General features: G+C 39.0%; 2 protein-coding genes across 2 annotated transcripts; one reads left to right on the plus strand and one right to left on the minus strand.

The window, feature by feature from the left end:
- Positions 1-532: 532 nt before the first annotated feature.
- LOC129095346 (P2Y purinoceptor 14-like) lies at positions 533-9,318 on the minus strand. Its single transcript, XM_054603755.1, has 4 exons — positions 9,181-9,318; positions 8,552-8,814; positions 7,336-7,887; positions 533-581 (listed from the first exon to the last, which is right to left on the minus strand). The coding sequence occupies exons 1-4, from the start codon at positions 9,316-9,318 to the stop codon at positions 533-535; spliced, it is 1,002 nt and encodes a 333-aa protein (XP_054459730.1).
- Positions 9,319-12,064: 2,746 nt separating this feature from the next.
- LOC129096148 (microfibril-associated glycoprotein 4-like) lies at positions 12,065-18,599 on the plus strand. The gene is made up of 5 exons (XM_054604830.1): positions 12,065-12,160; positions 13,764-13,961; positions 14,577-14,673; positions 15,378-15,545; positions 17,527-18,599. The coding sequence occupies exons 1-5, from the start codon at positions 12,131-12,133 to the stop codon at positions 17,796-17,798; spliced, it is 765 nt and encodes a 254-aa protein (XP_054460805.1). The 5' UTR covers positions 12,065-12,130; the 3' UTR covers positions 17,799-18,599.
- The last annotated feature ends 386 nt before the right edge of the window (positions 18,600-18,985 follow it).

Genomic DNA, 18,985 nt, shown 5'->3' on the forward strand with positions numbered 1-18,985 from the left:
CTGATCTCTTCTGCTGCCTACATGTACCAGGATGCATTGCGCGCAAATCTTTCGAACGTTTGATAAATAAACTAAATAAACTTGCTTATTCTTACACCTAAACCGAAAATTCAACCGTACACCTTCTGATTAAAGATTGTCTTTAACACTTAAAAGTATACTAAGTACGAAACTGTCACGTCTCCAGTATACGGAAGAACAGCAGATTTAGCAACATTTGTAGTGTCCATGTAATCTATTTTCCCACAAACAGCCAATGGACCGACGGTACAGACGTTAGCTGTAAGCTAACTAGTAACAGACATATTGAAAGTGTGCCTGTTTGAATGTTCAGCTCAGCCTCAGTCTGAAATTCACCAAAGAACTCCAGTCCTTTCTTTTATTTAGCAGCTCCATTTCCTCCAGTCAATCTCCCTTTTTCCTCTCTTCTCTGCATGTTTATGAAGCAGATTCATTAAGCCCTCAAGTTCACTCAAGTTGACATGTTTTCAACACGGGCTGAAGCGTTAACTCCCTCTGCCCGGAGCTCTGATCAGACATTTCCATTGAATTTGACCTCAAAAAGTTGCTTCACATTTAGTCTGAACACAGGGTAAAAACGACAGTTTCGTGGTTTAACAGGCTAAGCTAACTGCTGCTAGCTGTAAAATAAGAGAAATAAGAGAGAGCAAATAAGCGTATTACTCAAACGTTATTCCTTACAGAGTCCATGATGACAGAAAATTTGAAAAGCCGATTTCAGAAGCTCATCAGGGGGGGGGAAACATTCACACCCGATTAAATAGTCTCCACAAAAATCACCAAACCCTTAACGCGTTCATTCAGAAACAAACTAACTGTTACTGTGAGTATTTTTACCTTTTTATTATTTGGAGGTTTTAATGCTGTTTTTCAGATCCCACATAATGTCACTCTGCTCCCTCTGTATTGACTCCTTTTATGTTTCCTGTACATTCATTTTACGATTATTGATCTGCTAGAGTGAACCCAAACTGCACTTTATGGTTCTCAGTGTTAACTCCTCGGGAAGGACATGAAAATGAATAATTGATTGGGATCAGGCACACAACGTAGTTTAAGTGAGCAGGAACAAATCTGATGCATATTAGAGATGATCTACTTTGTTTAGCCCTGGACGCCGAGGTTCCCTTTCAACCCACATTATTGATTCTCGGCGTTACTCCGCCGTTCGCTACCTTCCCTCTTGTTCCCTTCTCATCCTCTTAATTTGATCTCTCTGCCTCCCTCGGAGTTTCTCTTCATTGAGATGCCGTCCCCTTCCCCACGTCCATCAGAGCATCGCCTCCCTCCCTCTCCCACTCCTCTTATCTCATTACTCTCTCTAATTAGCCCCAAACGAGCCCGCAGGAACCAATAACACGCCTTTGCTCATGCATATCAATGAGATTCGCACACACACACACACACACACACACACACACACACACACACACACACACACACACACACACACACACACACACACACACACACATCTGTAAAGTCATGTTTTATTGGTGTGTGTGTCACTGCATGCGTCCGCGTTATTCACATCAGTTTTTTTGATATTTGCATTTCTTGATTCGGCCATGAGTTTTCGCCTTGGCTTTGGTCGATTATACAAGAGTTGGTGTGTGTGTGTGTGTGTGTGTGTGTGTGTGTGTGTGTGTGTGTGTGTGTGTGTGTGTGTGTGTGTGCGTGTGTGTGCATGCGCTTGTGGCCAGCTTGGATCTCAGTTGGATACAGGAAATGCATGTTCAGTCGGGAACAGATGATTGTGAGGCACACTGTCTCAGGCAGAACTCTGTACCAGGAGGTGGCCAGCAAACCCCCCCCCCCCCCCCCCACACACACACACACACACACACACACACACACACACACACACACACACACACACACACACACACACACACATTCTGTTATCTTGCAAAAAAAGAAACAAATGTGCACAAGCAGAGAAACGAGTCCATTAATGTGAATAAATCATCGCCGAACCAAACCTAAGAGAATATTTGTTTATTTCACACTGGTAGCTGTAGATGCTTTTTTTAAGCTTCTGAATGCATTGTTTTGACACAATATTCTGTAAATATAGTGACATTCAGACGGTTTTAACTGGAGTTGGAGTCAAGTGGTGGGTTTAAACGTGGTGAGAGGGTTTATTAGTCAGCAGTCAGCTGTGTGTGACTGAGATGGGAAGTAACCCAGGCACAGCTGCAAGTGCAGCTAAACAAACACTCATACATAAAAGATGAGTTCCTCTCCCCCCCCCCGACCCCGACACACACACAGACACACACACACACACACACACACACACACACACACACACACACACACACACACACACACACACACACACACACACACACACACACACACACACACACACACACACACACACACACACACACACACACTATATCTATAAGTGTTTACCTGGCTTTATTGACTAATCTTCTTTTTGTCTGATTTAATTTACCACCTCTCTGTGTACTCAGGAAGTGGACAAACAGGGTTCCTGGGTTCCACTTATTTTAAACCTGTATGGATCTGTGCACCTGTGTTTATTTCTGTCTTTTCCACCTCTCCTCTCCTCTCTCCTCCCTCCTCCCTCCTCCCCTCCCTTTTCCTTCCCCTCCTCAGGCCTCAGGCTGTCTGAGAGGACGGAGAAATACCTCTAGGTGTTTTTTTTGTAATCATCATCACCATCAGCTACGAATTTGTGTCCGTGTATGAAAAGGTCTGTGCCATCGCTCCTCGTGCTTCAGCTAAGCTTAGTTTAGTTTGCCGTCGTGTGATGAATTAATAGCTTTGCATATTATGACTCTGTGTGGAAGCAGGTCACGGTGAATCGATAGTATCTGTGGAGGGAAAGGAAACATAATCTCTCATCTTCATCTCCGTCTCACAGCTGTATCTGTCTTCTTCTTTCGATTGTTTCTGCATGTTTTTCTGCTTATCTGTCCTCTACCCTCAATCCCTCTTCTCTCTCTCTCTCTGTTTTTTCCTCATGTACCCAAAAGCAACACGAGTGACTTGAAGGGCAGAGGGTGAAAACACAAATTAACCACAGGGAGCGAGTGAGTGACAGAGGCAGAGAGCAGAGCAGAAAATGGAGGGGATAGACCATGTAAAAGAGATGGGAGAAAGAGATGGGAGAAAGAGATGGGAGAAAGAGAGATATCGATCTGGTAATCCTCGTCGTGCGCTCTGGCGATTTTAATCTTCCTCCTACACAAGATGAGGAGACGCAGGGAAAGGGCGAGAGAGAAGAGGGGTGCATGGAGGGAGGGAGGGAGTGGTGGAGCGAGAGAGGAGAGAGGAGGAGCAGTGCCATCCGGTGGTGCAGAGGAAAGCTGCAGCACTGAGGTTTCCTCTTGTTTCATTGATAAACATCTGGTAACGCTTGTTCATCTGTGTTTGTATGTGCGTGATAACAGAGAGAGATGCTCATTCATAAAAAATACACAATGCCAAATGCAAAACAGCGTCGGCTCCTTTCAGCCCTCTTTTTTGGCACAGATGCTTAAAAACAGTGAACATATGGTCCCTGACACACGCTCTGACCTTGAAAACACATTTAGACACAAACAAAGTCCTTTAATAAATAACTTGCACATATGATTAGTCTTTATTTTCATAGGAAAAATATAAAATCATAAAAGTGATAAATTATTATCTTCAATACACGCTGTTTTCTTTTTCATTTTAGCCTCAGCCTGAGCAACTTAAAGCTGTTTTTATCATTCTTTTTTTGTTGACAATGGATCACATGACATTTTAGTGTCTTTTAGCTCATTCCTTTGTTTTATTGCTTGCATTTTAACTGTTTTGGTTCAGTCCCACGGATCTGGTTGTTCCTGTTTTCAGCCATAAAACTCTGATACATCCGCTTATCACAACTTGGTCATCACTTAACGTCAGACGGACACAGTTAGGGACGAGTTGGTGAACAAAGCGGAGCATTTAGCAGCTAAATATAATAATGATCAGATCAAAAAATATATTGATCAGTTCTGCTCTTTTTTAACTGTTTCTGAGCCGGCTTTGAGAATAAGTTCCTGGAACTATTGATTGCGTTGATTGTGATAGGCCTTTTTCAAAAAAACTTAATAAAAATAACACAGGCACAATCCCCCTGGAGTGCAGACACTGGTGGTGGTGATGGTGATGTTGTGAGTTGCTGCATCCGATGATGAATGAGGAGCATGACTGTGATGCCGACTGGAGGTGATTGGAGGTGGAGGAGGGTCGCGTCTGATCGTGCTGAAATGACAAATGACAGCAGCAGAGAGGTTGACAGCAACGACGTGATTGGCTTAAAGAAACCGTGGCAGAATCTGGTTGGTTAACTTTAAACAGGCCCTATTATGCTATTTTCCGGGTGCATATTTTTATATCTCAAGTTGTTTTATGTTTACATGCGTCAATGCTCATAATCCGCCTCACCCTCTCCGTTGTAGCGCTGGCTCCTCCCTCCAGAAAGCGAAGTCTGCTCTGATTGGTCAGCTAGCCCGCTCTGTTGTGATTGGTCAACGTTTGACATTTCAAAAAATTCTTCCTCCGTAGTTTCAGCTCCGTCTCTCTCTTTTGTTGTTTGAGGGCCAAACTATCCGGAAGGAGTTTTACGTCACTTCTGTAACATTGTGACCTCATAAAGTTACGGAAGTGAAGGAGAGAATTCAATGGAGCCATTTCAGGAGCTCAGGAGCTTCTGAGGGGGAGGGTAACTCCTTTTAGGCATGGACTTCATGTTTTACACTCTACGGACCTTTTACATGTACAAAAATATATATAACACACTAAAGAAGAGGGAAAAGTGGAAACGTGTAATAGGGCCAATGAAACCAACAATCAGCTGATAGAGAAGTCACGGGGAGAGAGTGACTGGGATTATTAATGAAAAGGAGTGTAATGATAGTCTTCATCACTGAACTCCCACTGAGTTTAATTAATTACGGCTGAATTCTGTTTAGCTGCTGGTATCGTGCACGCTGGCTCGCTGTCACTCTCAGAGCCATCACTAATGTTATTGCCTTTCCTAATATAGCTGTGTTTCCATTTGATTGCCGAGTGAATTCAAAGTGAGGTTTTGAAATGTTGCAAAGGAAAAAAATTATAGGTGTGTTTCCATCAACTTGATTGGATTGAATAAACAAAGTCTTGTCAGAATTTGGTTTGGTAGGCTGTGAGGCCAAAGAGCAGAAGAGAAAGGAAAGGATGTGAAACGGAAACAAGTTGAATCAAGAGAGAAATGAAGAGAGGACTTCAGTAATTTGTTTTAATTTGGCAAGTTGTAATTGATCTTTTAGGTCATCTTTTATTGACTATGTTTCATGTTTTTCCGAAGATGAAGACAAGCATTCGCTGACAATTTCAATAAGGGGGACATGTCTCACTTTTGAAATCTGACATTTGTCCCCTAGCTTTGTAATTGCTGTATGCAACCTGAAAGGAATAACTCCTCAGCATGTTTTTTAGATAAAGAAACAACAAAATCTTTCTTTTTATTACTTTATTTACAGTTAGTATTCTCCTTAAAAAAAAAACACTCTTGAATTAAACAATCAGAAATAAGGCAGGTAAAGTGCCTTGTTGGTAAAATGCAATGTAACATTATCTATTTTTTTTTCTTTATCCAGCAAACTAAAGGTAATAAAAAGTGAAATAATAAAGATAACACAATTTGACCATCATTGCTTCTTAAGCGCTGTATTGATTTATCTGCAAATTAAATAAATATATGTTAAATAATATATTAATTTGTTCCAGATGTGGTAGAAATGTTCATGTGTCCACATACTTTTGTCCACATAGTTTATCAGCATATCCACCCTGTTCAAAGCTCTCTCTCTCACACAATGACGCCTTTTTTCTGCCTGCCGCTCTATCTCTTCTATTCTCCCCTCCGGCTACATCGCGATGACCTCAAAAGCCATTTATTAACATGGATTATATGTCGACAGGAACAAAACCTGGCAGATCATCAGCAGCTACAACACTCTCTCTCTGTCTCTCTCTCTCTCTTTTTTTCCCTGTGAACCACCTGACACACAGAGACTAAGATAAAAAAAGATGCAAAGATGGAGCGAGAGAAGAAGGAGAGATATATGAGAACAGAAGAAAGATTGACCGTCGTTGGCCTCCTCTTGGTTCATCATTCAGCAAAGGCCCTGGGTTTGATTTTTCTCTCTGTGCGTTAGAGAAGAGTCATCAATAACTGTGCTGTTAAAGCCTAACAGCTCCTCTGGTAGGGAGATCAGAGGAGAGGAAAAAAGGAGAGGACATGTGAGTGTGTTCCTGTCTTGTTACACAGCTTCTCTTCTGTTGTTGTTTTCAAGACAGGACATCAAAGTAAATTAAAAACCCTTTCAGAAAACACTGATACAGTTTACATTTAAAGATAATGGTGGTTTATTGGGGTTGTTGGTCTGTTGGTCCACTAGTTCTGATGCAGAATGATATATCAACTATCGGATGGCACATTTTGTACAAACACTCTATAGCGCCACCACAAGGGTGACATTTGAGGGAGTTTTTAGTGAAATGTTTCAAAAACGATTGGATGTATTTACATGAATTTGGTTCAGACATCCATCTTTCCCACAGGATTAATTGTAATGTGAAGACTATACTTAGGTTAACGACCAAATACCTGCAAAACGAATGTGTCAAACACAAACTAGCAGTCCTCCTGCTGATGTTGAGGCTTGGTGACCTGTGCAGTGCTCAACATCCTGCAGAGTCATAAATACATTTACAGTTCCTGTCACCTTTGGGTTAGTTAGATAATTAAGAATTTAAATTGCCACTGAAATTATAATGTACTGTCATCAATCAATCACGAAATGTAACAAGCAATGACTTTATATGCATCATGTTATATTTGAAGCAGTTATTACATGATAAGTTTTATTATATTTTAACATTTAACATTGTTTACAATTATACATTTTTACATTATCTTTTTATTATAGTTGTTTGTTACATTATGTGCAGTTTTATCTTTCATTATTTGCAATTGATGTATTCATCATATTCTTTAATAATGAGCAGTTAATTGTTTAGCATTTTTTTGTTTAGCAAGTTTTTATTAAAATCCTTCTTACATTATTCACAATTATGTGATTAGTTTATAATGCTACCTCACCTTTTTTTATATATGTATGTGGAATAATTCAATTGCATTCATTATATAATGACCAGTTATGTTATATATTATATAATTTCTTATTATTATTTGCAATTAAATAAATATTCCGTTATATTCACATTATTGACTTTTAAAATGTAATGAACAGCTATTATCTTTTTCCAAACTGCCTGAACTGGGTCCTGAACTTCTTGCAGAGGATGAAGTAGATGAGCGGGTCCAGGCAGACATTGAGAACGGACATCACGATGGTGACCTCCATCACGTAGTGGAGGAACCTCCCCCACGAACACCTCCACAGGAACGCTTTGGGAAGCAGAACCAGGTGGTAGGGGACAAAGCAAAAGCAGAAGACACTGAGCAGCACCAACATGTTCCTGCGTGACTTTGCGAGCGTCTTGGAGCCGGAGGACGCCGGCTGCCTCTGCCGCACCAGCGACACCCGCCGGAAGATGCTGTAGTAGAAGAAGACGAGGGAGACGAGGACGGACAGGAACGTCACGGTGGAGCAGGTGTGTGTGATCTTGTACAGCCAGGTGAACCGGCCGTTGTAATAGCCCTCACACCTCATCAGGATGGAGCTGAAAGGTTTCTGGGTGCGGAACGACAGGATGGCGAAGGCGCTCGACCAGGCCAGGAGGAAAACCCAGGTTGCCGTGGAGATGATGTGAGCGGCCCTCACCGACTGTAGGATGTGAGTTCCTAAAGGTCGAACGACCTTCAGATACCTGCAGAGCAGAGGGAGGCGTCATTGGATAAATAAGATAAATAAAAGTTTTTAAGTTCAGCATTCACCTTCTGCTGCCCTCAGGTGGAAACTGGGAATTTGTGTGTTTGACGTGGGAATTTGATTTCACTCTTCTTCTGTTCTTAAAAAGAAACTGTACTTTCAGTCCAGTAGTTAAGTGTGTTGACAGAAAATACATGAAATTGGTTTGTTCCTGTTTGTACTGGTAAAGTTTTAATTGTTCTCTCATGTCAGCTCGTATTGGTTATGTTTCATGTTTTCACGAAGAAGAAGACAAGCATTTGCTAACAATTTGATTAGGGGGACATAACTCCTCTGCATGTTTTTTGGATAAAGAAATAACTAAATCTTATTTTTATTTTATTTTATTTACCGTTAGTATTCTCTTAAAAAACAACAACGCTTGACTGACAATTAGAAAATGCAATGTAACATTGAGCAAACTAAAGGTGATAATAAGTCTATTTATATACATAACACAATTTGACCATCATCGCTTTTTAAGTGCTGGAATGATTTACCTGCAACTGAAATTAACATATGTTAAATAATATATTTATTTGAAATTGTTGTTTTTGCTGTTTGTATTAATAAAATTGTGTCTGTTTTTTGCAGCATGAGATTCCGACTTCAAACCGGCCTACCTGTTAGCGGCGATGTAGCCCATGAACATGATGCTGGCGTACATGTTGAAGAAGAGGCTGGCGGTGCCAAAGTTGCAGTTGACCGAGTGGATGGTGGCGGAGCTGCTGGCGTAGTTGGCGATGCGGATCGGGAGACAGAGGCAGAGCAGGAAGTCGGCGGCCGCCAAGTTCTTCAGGTAGACCCTGATGCTGCTGGACGCCTGCTTCTGCTGAGCTCGGCAGAAGTAAAACTTCACGATGAAGCCGTTGAGGAGGAGACCCACCTGGAGAGAAAAAACACGGTGAGGATGGAGAGATTTACAGTTTGCAACATTTACAGACAGTCAAAATGTTTTTGGATTTGACCTGATGGACATTATTCATTTTCTAGCCAATGAGAGAATCAAATTCCCCAAAATAATTGTTATCTAATAGCATACATCTTTTACAAAAGTCAGTAAGAATAAGGCTTTTATGTGCACAACCAAAACACAACCTGATATCAGTTGGTGAAAAGATTTCGGTGAAGAAATGAAATCATGACGAGTGTCATATCCTCAGGAAATCTTTGACAAACCCCCTGAAAATGTTTCCTCTCACGAAAAAAAGGCATCGTTGTGTGAAAATGTATCTGAATTGTTGAAACTCACCAAGAACACGAGACTGTGGACCATCATGAAGAAGAGGTAGGCTGGGCTGTCCACCTGATCACAGGTGGCCGAACCGTCGTCGTCCCTCTGGTTTGTGACTGATGACTGATTGACTTCCTCTCGTGCTCGGTCACTCATTTTTATTAATTTTTAAATTAATCCTATATAAATCCTACTTAATGATCAGCTGATTGTGTGATTATTAATATTAATACTTGTAGTTTATCAGCGTCAGTTGCTCATTTTCTGCCCATAGATGTATAAAAAAATCCAGCATCGAAACAGTAAAAGTGCAACGAGACTTACCTGTCTCTGCCTGTCAGTAACGACGTCCAAGAAGAAATAGTTTTCACCGAACTGCTTCCGTCTTTCACAGCAGAGGAAGAGCTGCAGATCAGCGACGTGGCTCTGATGGCTTCCTAGTAAGATAGCATCTCTACTGAACACATAACCACACACAGTCTCGCTCACACACAACTGTTGAGGTGACGTTTTACCTTTCTGTTTAGTTGCAATGACCACAATTACCACTGAAGACTCTTTTTGGTGTCAAAGTGTCAGGTGGATGCGATGCCACTCTGTCGGCTGCTAGAAAGACATTTCTAGCAGCCGACAGAGTGTGTTTTGGGTCTTCATCAGTGGGATTCCCTCCAGTTTGTCTAACCTGTGATGTCCAGGAGGCGTCCTTTATCAGATGCCTGAACCACATCAGTCATTCCAAACTGTTCTAAAGGAGCAGCGGATCTCCTCCAAGCTTTTCCACATATCTGCTGCAATTCGGGTAAAGAAAGTCAATTCAGCCACTTAATCCGTGTTTTAATTCTCTCACTACCCAAAGCTCATGAGCATCGACGAGTGATGGAAAGAACACTGCACCACTAGCAGTTTGAGACGTATAACTGCTGACGTGGCATCAATTTTGTCGATATGACGCTCCATTTCACCTTCATCCATGAAGAAGATTCAAACACATCATCCAAGAAAAGATTAAATCCTGAGGTCAGCAAACCGAACACTCCTTTATCTTGAATCTGCCTTCAGATGTTGTCCAAGTGCTTGGCTTCTCGGTAAAAAACACCTCCCGCTGTGCAAAGATACAAATTACATTACATTACATTACAGTCATTTAGCAGACTAACTTACAATCAGTAGTATATTACATATCATTCACCCATTCACACACTGATGACAGGCTACCATGCAAGGTGCCACCATCAGACTCTAACTAACATTCATGCAACATCCAGTCCACACCGATGGCAAATACCACATGCATTGAAGAAAAGGTCCAGATTTAAACCCTAAGGAATTCATTGTGGAAGTACAGTATCTCATTCAGAATATTGCAGTTGCTCAGCATGCAAATAAAAATCCCAATGAGAAAGTCAATTAGGATCCTTTTTTTGTGAGGGACACAAATTAAAAGCATCCACTTGAGCAAGTAATCAATTGCAAGAATTCTCACTTATGATTTGTGAGGAAGGAGGATGGTTTCAACAAAGACATGATTTTGAACCAAGAGACCGGTGTTTGATACCATGAGTTGTATCAGTGTTGTTGTGAAGTTTAAAATTCCTGACAGTTTTTCCTGAACCTAACAAAGAAGTTTTGTTGCCCATACTTGTGTTGTGGCCTAATGTCGCTCAGCACCAAACCAATAGATGGTATTTTTTGGTATTTCACAACTGCCCCTGAGACTATATTGGAGTATCAAATAGAGAACCTTTGACCATTCAAGCTCAATAAGGGGCTTTCCAGACATGACAGGGTTTGCTACATTCAGCTTTAAACTAAACTTGGAATTTCACAAATTTGCACACTGAAAACTAACCTGTTCCTTCTGTTTGTAGTTTTATTATGTAAAGACTTTTGTCTTGGGCAGATTAATGTAACATTGTTATACTTGTTTTGCTTTTAAATTACGCTGTAAAATTAGTCATTATTATATACATATATTATGAGCGTAACTAGAAAAGGAAAATTCTCTCTGGACTTCAAATATTGAGGTCATGAGTGCAAATTCCCCAAAATATTTTAAAAGTTTTTAGGATGATCAGATTTTATTACTTTTATGACTTTTTCCTGAACCTAACAAAGAAGTTTTGTTGCCCATACTTGTGTTGTGGCCTAATGTCGCTCAGCACCAAACCAATAGATGGTATTTTTTGGTATTTCACAACTGCCCCTGAGACTATATTGGAGTATCAAATAGAGAACCTTTGACCATTCAAGCTCAATAAGGGGCTTTCCAGACATGACAGGGTTTGCTACATTGAGCTTTAAAATAAACTTGGAATTTCACAAATTTGCACACTGAAAACTAACCTGTTCCTTCTGTTTGTAGTTTTATTATGTAAAGACTTTTGTCTTGGGCAGATTAATGTAACATTTTTTTGCTTTTAAATGACGCTGTAAAATTAGTCATTATTATATACATATATTATGAGTGTAACTAGAAAAGGAAAATTCTCTCTGGACTTCAAATATTGAGGTCATGAGTGCAAATTCCCCAAAATATTTTAACAGTTTTAAGGATGATCAGATTTTATTACTTTTATGACTTTTTTCACATATCATTAAAATCTGTATTCAAGTTTTCTGAGTAAAAATAGATATTTTATTTCCCTTTTGTTTTTTGTGCCTAAAAATTGTTCAATTTAAAGACATCAAAGATATCAGAATCTGCATTAATAATACGCATTGCTCTCTAGATTTGTGTGTAACTGTAGAATAATTCAAGTCTGTAAAACAACCACATTCCCAGAAACAATGACTCAACAATATGACCTCACCTTATGTAGATGTTTGAGTAATAAGGATACACCTTTGGTCTGTGTAAACAAGTTTATCGGTGTCACATGATTCCACAGACTCGACATGAACAGACTTTAAAAGTGACTTGTTTCCCACAAAGATTTACTTCAACTAACGGAGTCCAACTTTCTTCTCCATGATGATGATGATGATGATGATGATGCAGGTGAGAGCTGCAGGTTCTCTTAACATATAAACCAAATTATTATTACAAGATTTCGAAAACCAGAACTACAGTGCTGATTTTTTGTTAAAATCTACGAATGTTATTCAGTGAAGAATAAATCTATGTGTTTCATAGTTTTCTAAAAATAAACAATCAAAAGTTTGTTATTAGTAGGTTTAAGTGTAAAGGCAGAATGTTATAGTTATTTCTAATAGATTACCTAAAACATTTAATAATTTAATTTTGCTATTGTTAAATTAATCAGCAAAATAAATATTCTAGTTATTTCTCACTGTTATTATGATGCATAGTTGTTGGTGTCGTTGATTAATGTTATTGAGGATTTTATTGTTGGCTTTGTAGTGTTGTAGGTTATTGGCAGTTGCACATTAACAGGCACTCTGAGCCACAATATTATCTGTTTGCAGACGTCAGATCTGTGAACTCGCTGAAACAAACAGCTTTAAACAAAATACTAGACTATATAACAAAACAGCACAGGAAATAGATGTAAATCGATTGCAATGTTTTGTGACTTTTTTTAAATTAATTTAATTAAATCAAAACTGATTCAACAGAGAGGCTTGGACTAATAATAAACAGAGCACGGCTGCAGTGCAAACATCCAGTGGGACGAGTTCAAATTTACTCACGAGAAAACCCAAATGTTGTAACTGTTGTTTGCTTCCAGTGATGTAACTTGGTAGTTTTTTCTGAACTCCTGTTCTTTTGAGAACGTAGTACAGGAGAGGAGGAGGATGTGTTTACATCTTAAGTAACGATGAATCTTGTTCTTTGATACTACAACAATAGGATCAATACCAAAACTCTTCTTCTCTGCTGCTGTTGTGTGCATGCCTCGCAGCTCAGATAATCCGTACAGTAAACACACTTAATTTCACCATTAAATACTGTCCTCTGTGTTCACATGCATGTGATGGAGTTTTTGAATACAAAAGTAAAAATAAAACGCTAACGTTAGGACGATCACTCAGATAAAACGTAAATGAATGGTTGTGCTGCCAACACAAAAAAAATAAAATGACAAAAATTAAACATCTGACAGCGAGTTCAGCATATTTTCCAGAGAAATCGAGACACTGAGACATTGACGTTGACATTTTTATATATCAAATTATGCATCAATATTTAAATGCCATTAACCTGTTTAGTATTGAGGTGGAGAGGCAGAAATCTCAGTGGCAGATATTCCAAAATCAAAAACACATAACTATCTGGGTGATAAATATCACAAGAGGTAAGTGAGAAAATATGAAATACTAACGAAAAAAACACAAAGAAGAAAATAGTTATTTACTTGACACACATTATTTAAAGACTTTGAATTGTTTTTGCAGAGAAGGATATTGTGAAAACAGATGAAAACCAGTAAAGATACGTGAATGAGCCACAACTAATAAATTAATTATTGCCATTTTTCTTTTACTACAAATAACCTTAATTTGTTACATAACACCATTTTTCTTTCCACCTAAATTTTGCTTTTTCATTTTTGTTGTTGTTGTGATATGTGTCTATGAGTGCAGGAACTCACTGTAAAGGTGCTGTAGATATCATTCATCCCTTTTTCTTTCACATCCAGGTGACGTTATTCGTAGCCGTGCTGGTTCTTGCGGCTTCAGTTCACTCCGACTCCCAGTTTTATCTGCCCATCGACTGTGATGACATCTATCGCCATGACAACACCAGCTCCAGTGGGGTGTTCACCATCTACCCAGGAGGTCCCACCACGCCGCTGCACGTCCACTGTGACATGGACACTGACGGGGGCAGATGGACCGTCAGTACGCCTCAGATTTGATCAGATTATATCAGACTTTGTGCCTCATTTGGACCTTTTAAACCTGCGTGTAGAAACACATGACAACATATGTTAGGTTCGTTTGGTCTTTTACCACTGAGGATTCCATATAGTTTGACCTTAGAGTAAAAAAAAAACCTAAAACAAATAAACCACGTTGAAAGAAGAGAATCTTAAGACTTGGGTTCTGGTTACATTTGAGTTATATGAATAAGGACTTGAGACCTGACTTGGACTTTCCCAAAGCTCCTAAACAGCTACTTCTCCACCACAGAACTAGAGGGAGAACGGCGGATCTACTTGTAGTCTTGTGGAATATTTTTCTCTCATCAGGTGGCAACAAACAAGACTCAATGCAGCTTGAAATCTATATATTTCAATGTTTGTTGGGCTAAACAAAGCTCCTGCCATCAATACTTACATCTACTGCAGATGTAATCAGGAAGCAGACAATCATCACAGTCAAACCTGGAGGCCTCTAAAATCAATTCTGAAAAGTTGTCAAGATTTATAAAGGTCTTGCAAACAGAATGGATTGTAACATATGTTATTAAACCTTTAAATTCTCTCTTTTCCACACATCCTCCCTCTCAGGTATTTCAGAGGAGGATCGATGGGACTGAAAACTTCTTCAGGCCCTGGAAGCACTACAAGACTGGATTTGGGAATGTGGCAGGAGAATATTGGCTTGGTGAGTTCTTGAGGGAAAACTACATTAAACACATGGGGGCCTGTTTCCATCTTAATTTACTGTGTGAGATGTTTGATTTTGAACTAGATAAATGGTTGAGAGATAGTCTGAGGTTAAACAGGCCCTATTATGCTCTTCCACTTTTCCCCTCTTCTTTAGTGTGTTATATATATTTTTGTACATGTAAAAGGTCCGTAGAGTGTAAAACCTGAAGTCCATGCCTAAAAGGAGTTACCCTCCCCCTCAGAAGCTCCTGAGCTCCTGAAACGGCTCCATTGAATTCTCTCCTTCACTTACGTAACTTTATGAGGTCACAATGTTACGGAAGTGACGTAAAACTCCTTCCGGCTAGTTTGGCCCTCAAACAACAAAAGAGAGAGACGGAGCTGAAGCTCCAGAGGAAGTGTTTTTTGAAATGTGAAATGTTGACCAATCAGACAGACTTTGCTTTCTGGAGGGAGGAGCAAGCGCTACAACAGAGCATTTCAGAGAGAGGGTGAGAAGAGGTGCTGCAAGACAGCCAGGATGAGAAAAACAAGGAGGATTAAGAGCATTGATGCATGTCAACATAAAACAACTGGAGAGATAAAAATATGCATCCGGAAAATAGCATAATAGGGCCTGTTTAAAGTTAAATGCAGAGTGATGATATAGGGCCTTGGTGCAGGAGGTGAAATGACACAGGTCTTTGTGTGCCTTCACAGGCCTGGAGAACATCTTCCTGCTGACTACGAGGAAGAACAACATGCTGCGGGTCGACATGGAGGACTGGGATGGAGGGAAGGTGTCCGCCGAGTACGCCTCCTTCTCAATCGATTCTGAGAACGCTGGTTATCGACTTTACCTGGGCGACTTCACCGGCGGAGCGGCAGGTGAGGATTACTGTGTTAAGTCCAGCTTTAAATGTCAGGGTGTAGGGATGAATGAACTGTCATTAATAACAGAATCTTTTTAAGTTTCAGTATAAATGTGTTTTACTCAAGATCTGTACTTAAGTAGCCTGCAAATGTGAAATACTTGAAACTTTTGACTACTTTGACAGCTTTAGTTACCTAGTTACCTTACAGCCTCTTGGATCAGCTAAAAATTGCATCGTCACAAATCTGAAAACAGGGCTGTTTTTTCTTAGCTCATGAAAAGTTGACTTTGTAAAGATACGTTGTTCTCACAGGACAGCCACGCTACAAACAAATGATGATCATAGAATAAGATGCATTGCTGTAGATTTAAATAAAACGTTTTATTAAGTACAATTTTAAACATGTAAAATGCAACAAATGCATTAATGCTTCAGTAATATGAATCCAACAACATTATGTATAATAGTAAAACACTGACAAGGAACATTTTACTGCATAATTAATAGTTTTAGTTTTCATACATTAAGTTAATTTTGTTGATAATACTCACATACTTTACTTGAGTAGTGTTTTGAATGCAGAACATTAACTTGCAATGTATTTAAACAGCTTGGTATTAATACTTTTACTTAAGTAAAGCATCTGAATACTTCCCTCCACCACTGGTTTTAAATTTCCTTTCTCTTTTTTTGTTAGAATCCAGACTCGTACAAAGATGGATCCTTAAATCATTTAGAAAAGCAGCTAATGGCATTTCACATTGATTTTTGTGATGTCAAAATGTGGCTCTCTAGAGACAAATTAATCTGCTGTCAGATTCTTAGAAAATGAAACTTTAAAGCCCTTCTTCTAAGGAAAGACATGCTCTCCAAAGTAATAGGTACATTTTTTAAACGGTTTGCCAGTTTTTTTGAGACATCTTGTTCATCTGTATCTTTAAAGTAGAGGATCCAGTTTGTGAAGGTAACAGAGAGCTGTGCAGAAATCCTGAATTCTGATTCTTATATATTTAATTTAGTCAAATAGAAAGAAAGACACTGACCCAACAACCAGAGTCATCTGTTGATTATTTACCTTGGTGGGGCTACAGACTTCCGCTTCCACACTAATGATGTTGTTGTCGAGCTCGGCGCACTCAGCTTTGTGAAAGTGAAAGAACGAACTGCTTTAATTACTCGTAACAGAATGGATCCTCTATTTAAGTCGAGGTATGAGAGAAGCATGAAGTTAATGTACTATTACAACAATCTAAAAGTACTGCATTTAAAATATTACTTAAGTAAAAGTACAGAAGGATTATTCACTAAATGTATTCCCTCTGTGACTGATATATATTTTATTTTTAGGTTGTTGATACTAAGGCATCGTTGTTAGGCAGCATTTAGCTGTTCCAAGTCGAGCTATGTATATTTAGTTAGGTAGTTTAGTCCAGTGGTTCCAAACCTAGGGGTTGTGACCCCTCCTGAGGGGTACTTGAGATGGTTTACAAATTCTTCTTTTGGACTTTTCTCAAATATGATCTTTTTTGTGAAATATTGGATATTTTTACCTCTTACCTGGTTTCATTTAAATAACTGCATGAGGCTCAAACTGTTATTTAAATGAAACCATGTGAGAAGTTAGAGGGCAAGTGTCACTTTCACAGAACTGCTAACAACTCAAGCAAACAAACCAAAACGATTGGAAACCACTGGTTTAATCTTTAACAGTTTACTGTATTTGTACGCTAATCACATGTGTTTTTATGTAAGATATGAATCTTAAAAATGAACTAAAGCTGTTAAAGTATCCCTCTCCCTCTGTGTGTTGTCGTCATCTGATCTTCTCTCTGCTTTGTTTAGCCTGTACTGTACGTAAGTGGTTTCTTTATGTACGTAGCAAAAAAATAAAGTCACTTAAATTATTCATTGGCAAAATAATAACGCAGCAGGCACTAGTACAAGTGTTTCTGACTTTCAAACATCAACCTAAATTCACTTAACTTTATTTATAGGGGACAGTTTGGCGGAACACAACAACATGAAGTTCACCACGTTTGACAAAGATCTGGACGAGTGGGATAAAAACTGTGCTCAACATTTCCTCGGAGGATTCTGGTACGGAAAGTGCCACTCGGCTAACCCGACCGGCATGTACGCACCTCATGGTGCCATCGCATACGGCAGTGTCACCAACATCTGGCAAACGTGGAAAGGCACGAACTACTCCCTCAAGACTATTGCCATGAAGATCAGATCAATTGATACGTGTACATGCACACGTTAACCCTTATTATATGTGGATTCACTGGATTATGTTCATACTTCATCCTACAGGTGAGGAGAGTTTTTACCAGAGGATTTTTTGTATTTTCATTTTGTGTTGATTTTGGCGGTCCCTGTGGACAAAAGTGGAAGTGTTTCCAAGAACCAGAGTCCCTTTAGAAGACCTCTCATCAGGGTCAGCCCCTCTCAGTTCTGGTTCTGGTTCTCCCGTGCCTCCTTTCCCTAAACGTGCCTACATGTTGCCCTCTCTCACTATCACCGCATGCTTCAGAAATCATCAAAGCAGGATCAACAAATGTTAAATGCACTTTAAACATTCAAGACCGTCTGAGCCAAAGCATTCCTCAGGTGTTCAGGTTAATAACAGAGAGGACGCATTTTAACTAAACACACGGTGTCGCTCTTGGGTTGCACGACCTAATTTGGCTGTAAGGGAGGGAAAGGTGTGGTTCTCAACAGGTCGGCTGATTTAATCTGACACCAGCAAAAAGAGTCAAAACATAGAAAGATCATCCACTTGTGCTGGATGAAGAAGAGGACAGAAATAGATCAAGATTTTGTTATAGTAATTTAAATATTTGTGTTTTTATTAAGGTTTTAGTATTTTCAATTATTAACACATGACAGCAGCAAAAAACAACAACAACATAACACAGAATAAAAAAGTTGTCATGTCAAAAATGTATATGCATTATCATGTACAATCATTCCACGTTTAAACAATTTTTGTGTTTGGTTCGGCTCCTTGATTAATGTAAGGCTTTGCCCTTGTTTGAATTAAACAACATTAAACAAAATGAAACATTTTATCATCAGTTTTATATTTTAGGGATTTTTCTTTTCAATAATTTATATAAATATCAATAAACATAATAAGAAAAGAATGGGTTTCATATGTGTTTAAACATTATTAGATATTGACAATGTGTGAATGTTATATATAATATAAATATATATATTATATATATATATTACATATATGAGGTGCTTTTATTTGAGATATGGTGTGTTAATATTTCTTATTTTGTCATTGTTACAATGGCCCCCACCAAGGGGGTAATTAAAACACTCATTAAATGCAATATTAAAGTCTTGTCCTTATTAATGAAAATATGTAAATTGTATTATTAATTAGCGCACATATATGTTTCCTATATCCAAAGATGACAAGGTTGTTTCAAGTAGCCT

This window comes from Anoplopoma fimbria, chromosome 9 (assembly GCF_027596085.1).
Source record: "Anoplopoma fimbria isolate UVic2021 breed Golden Eagle Sablefish chromosome 9, Afim_UVic_2022, whole genome shotgun sequence".
NCBI classification, from domain to species: domain Eukaryota; kingdom Metazoa; phylum Chordata; class Actinopteri; order Perciformes; family Anoplopomatidae; genus Anoplopoma; species Anoplopoma fimbria.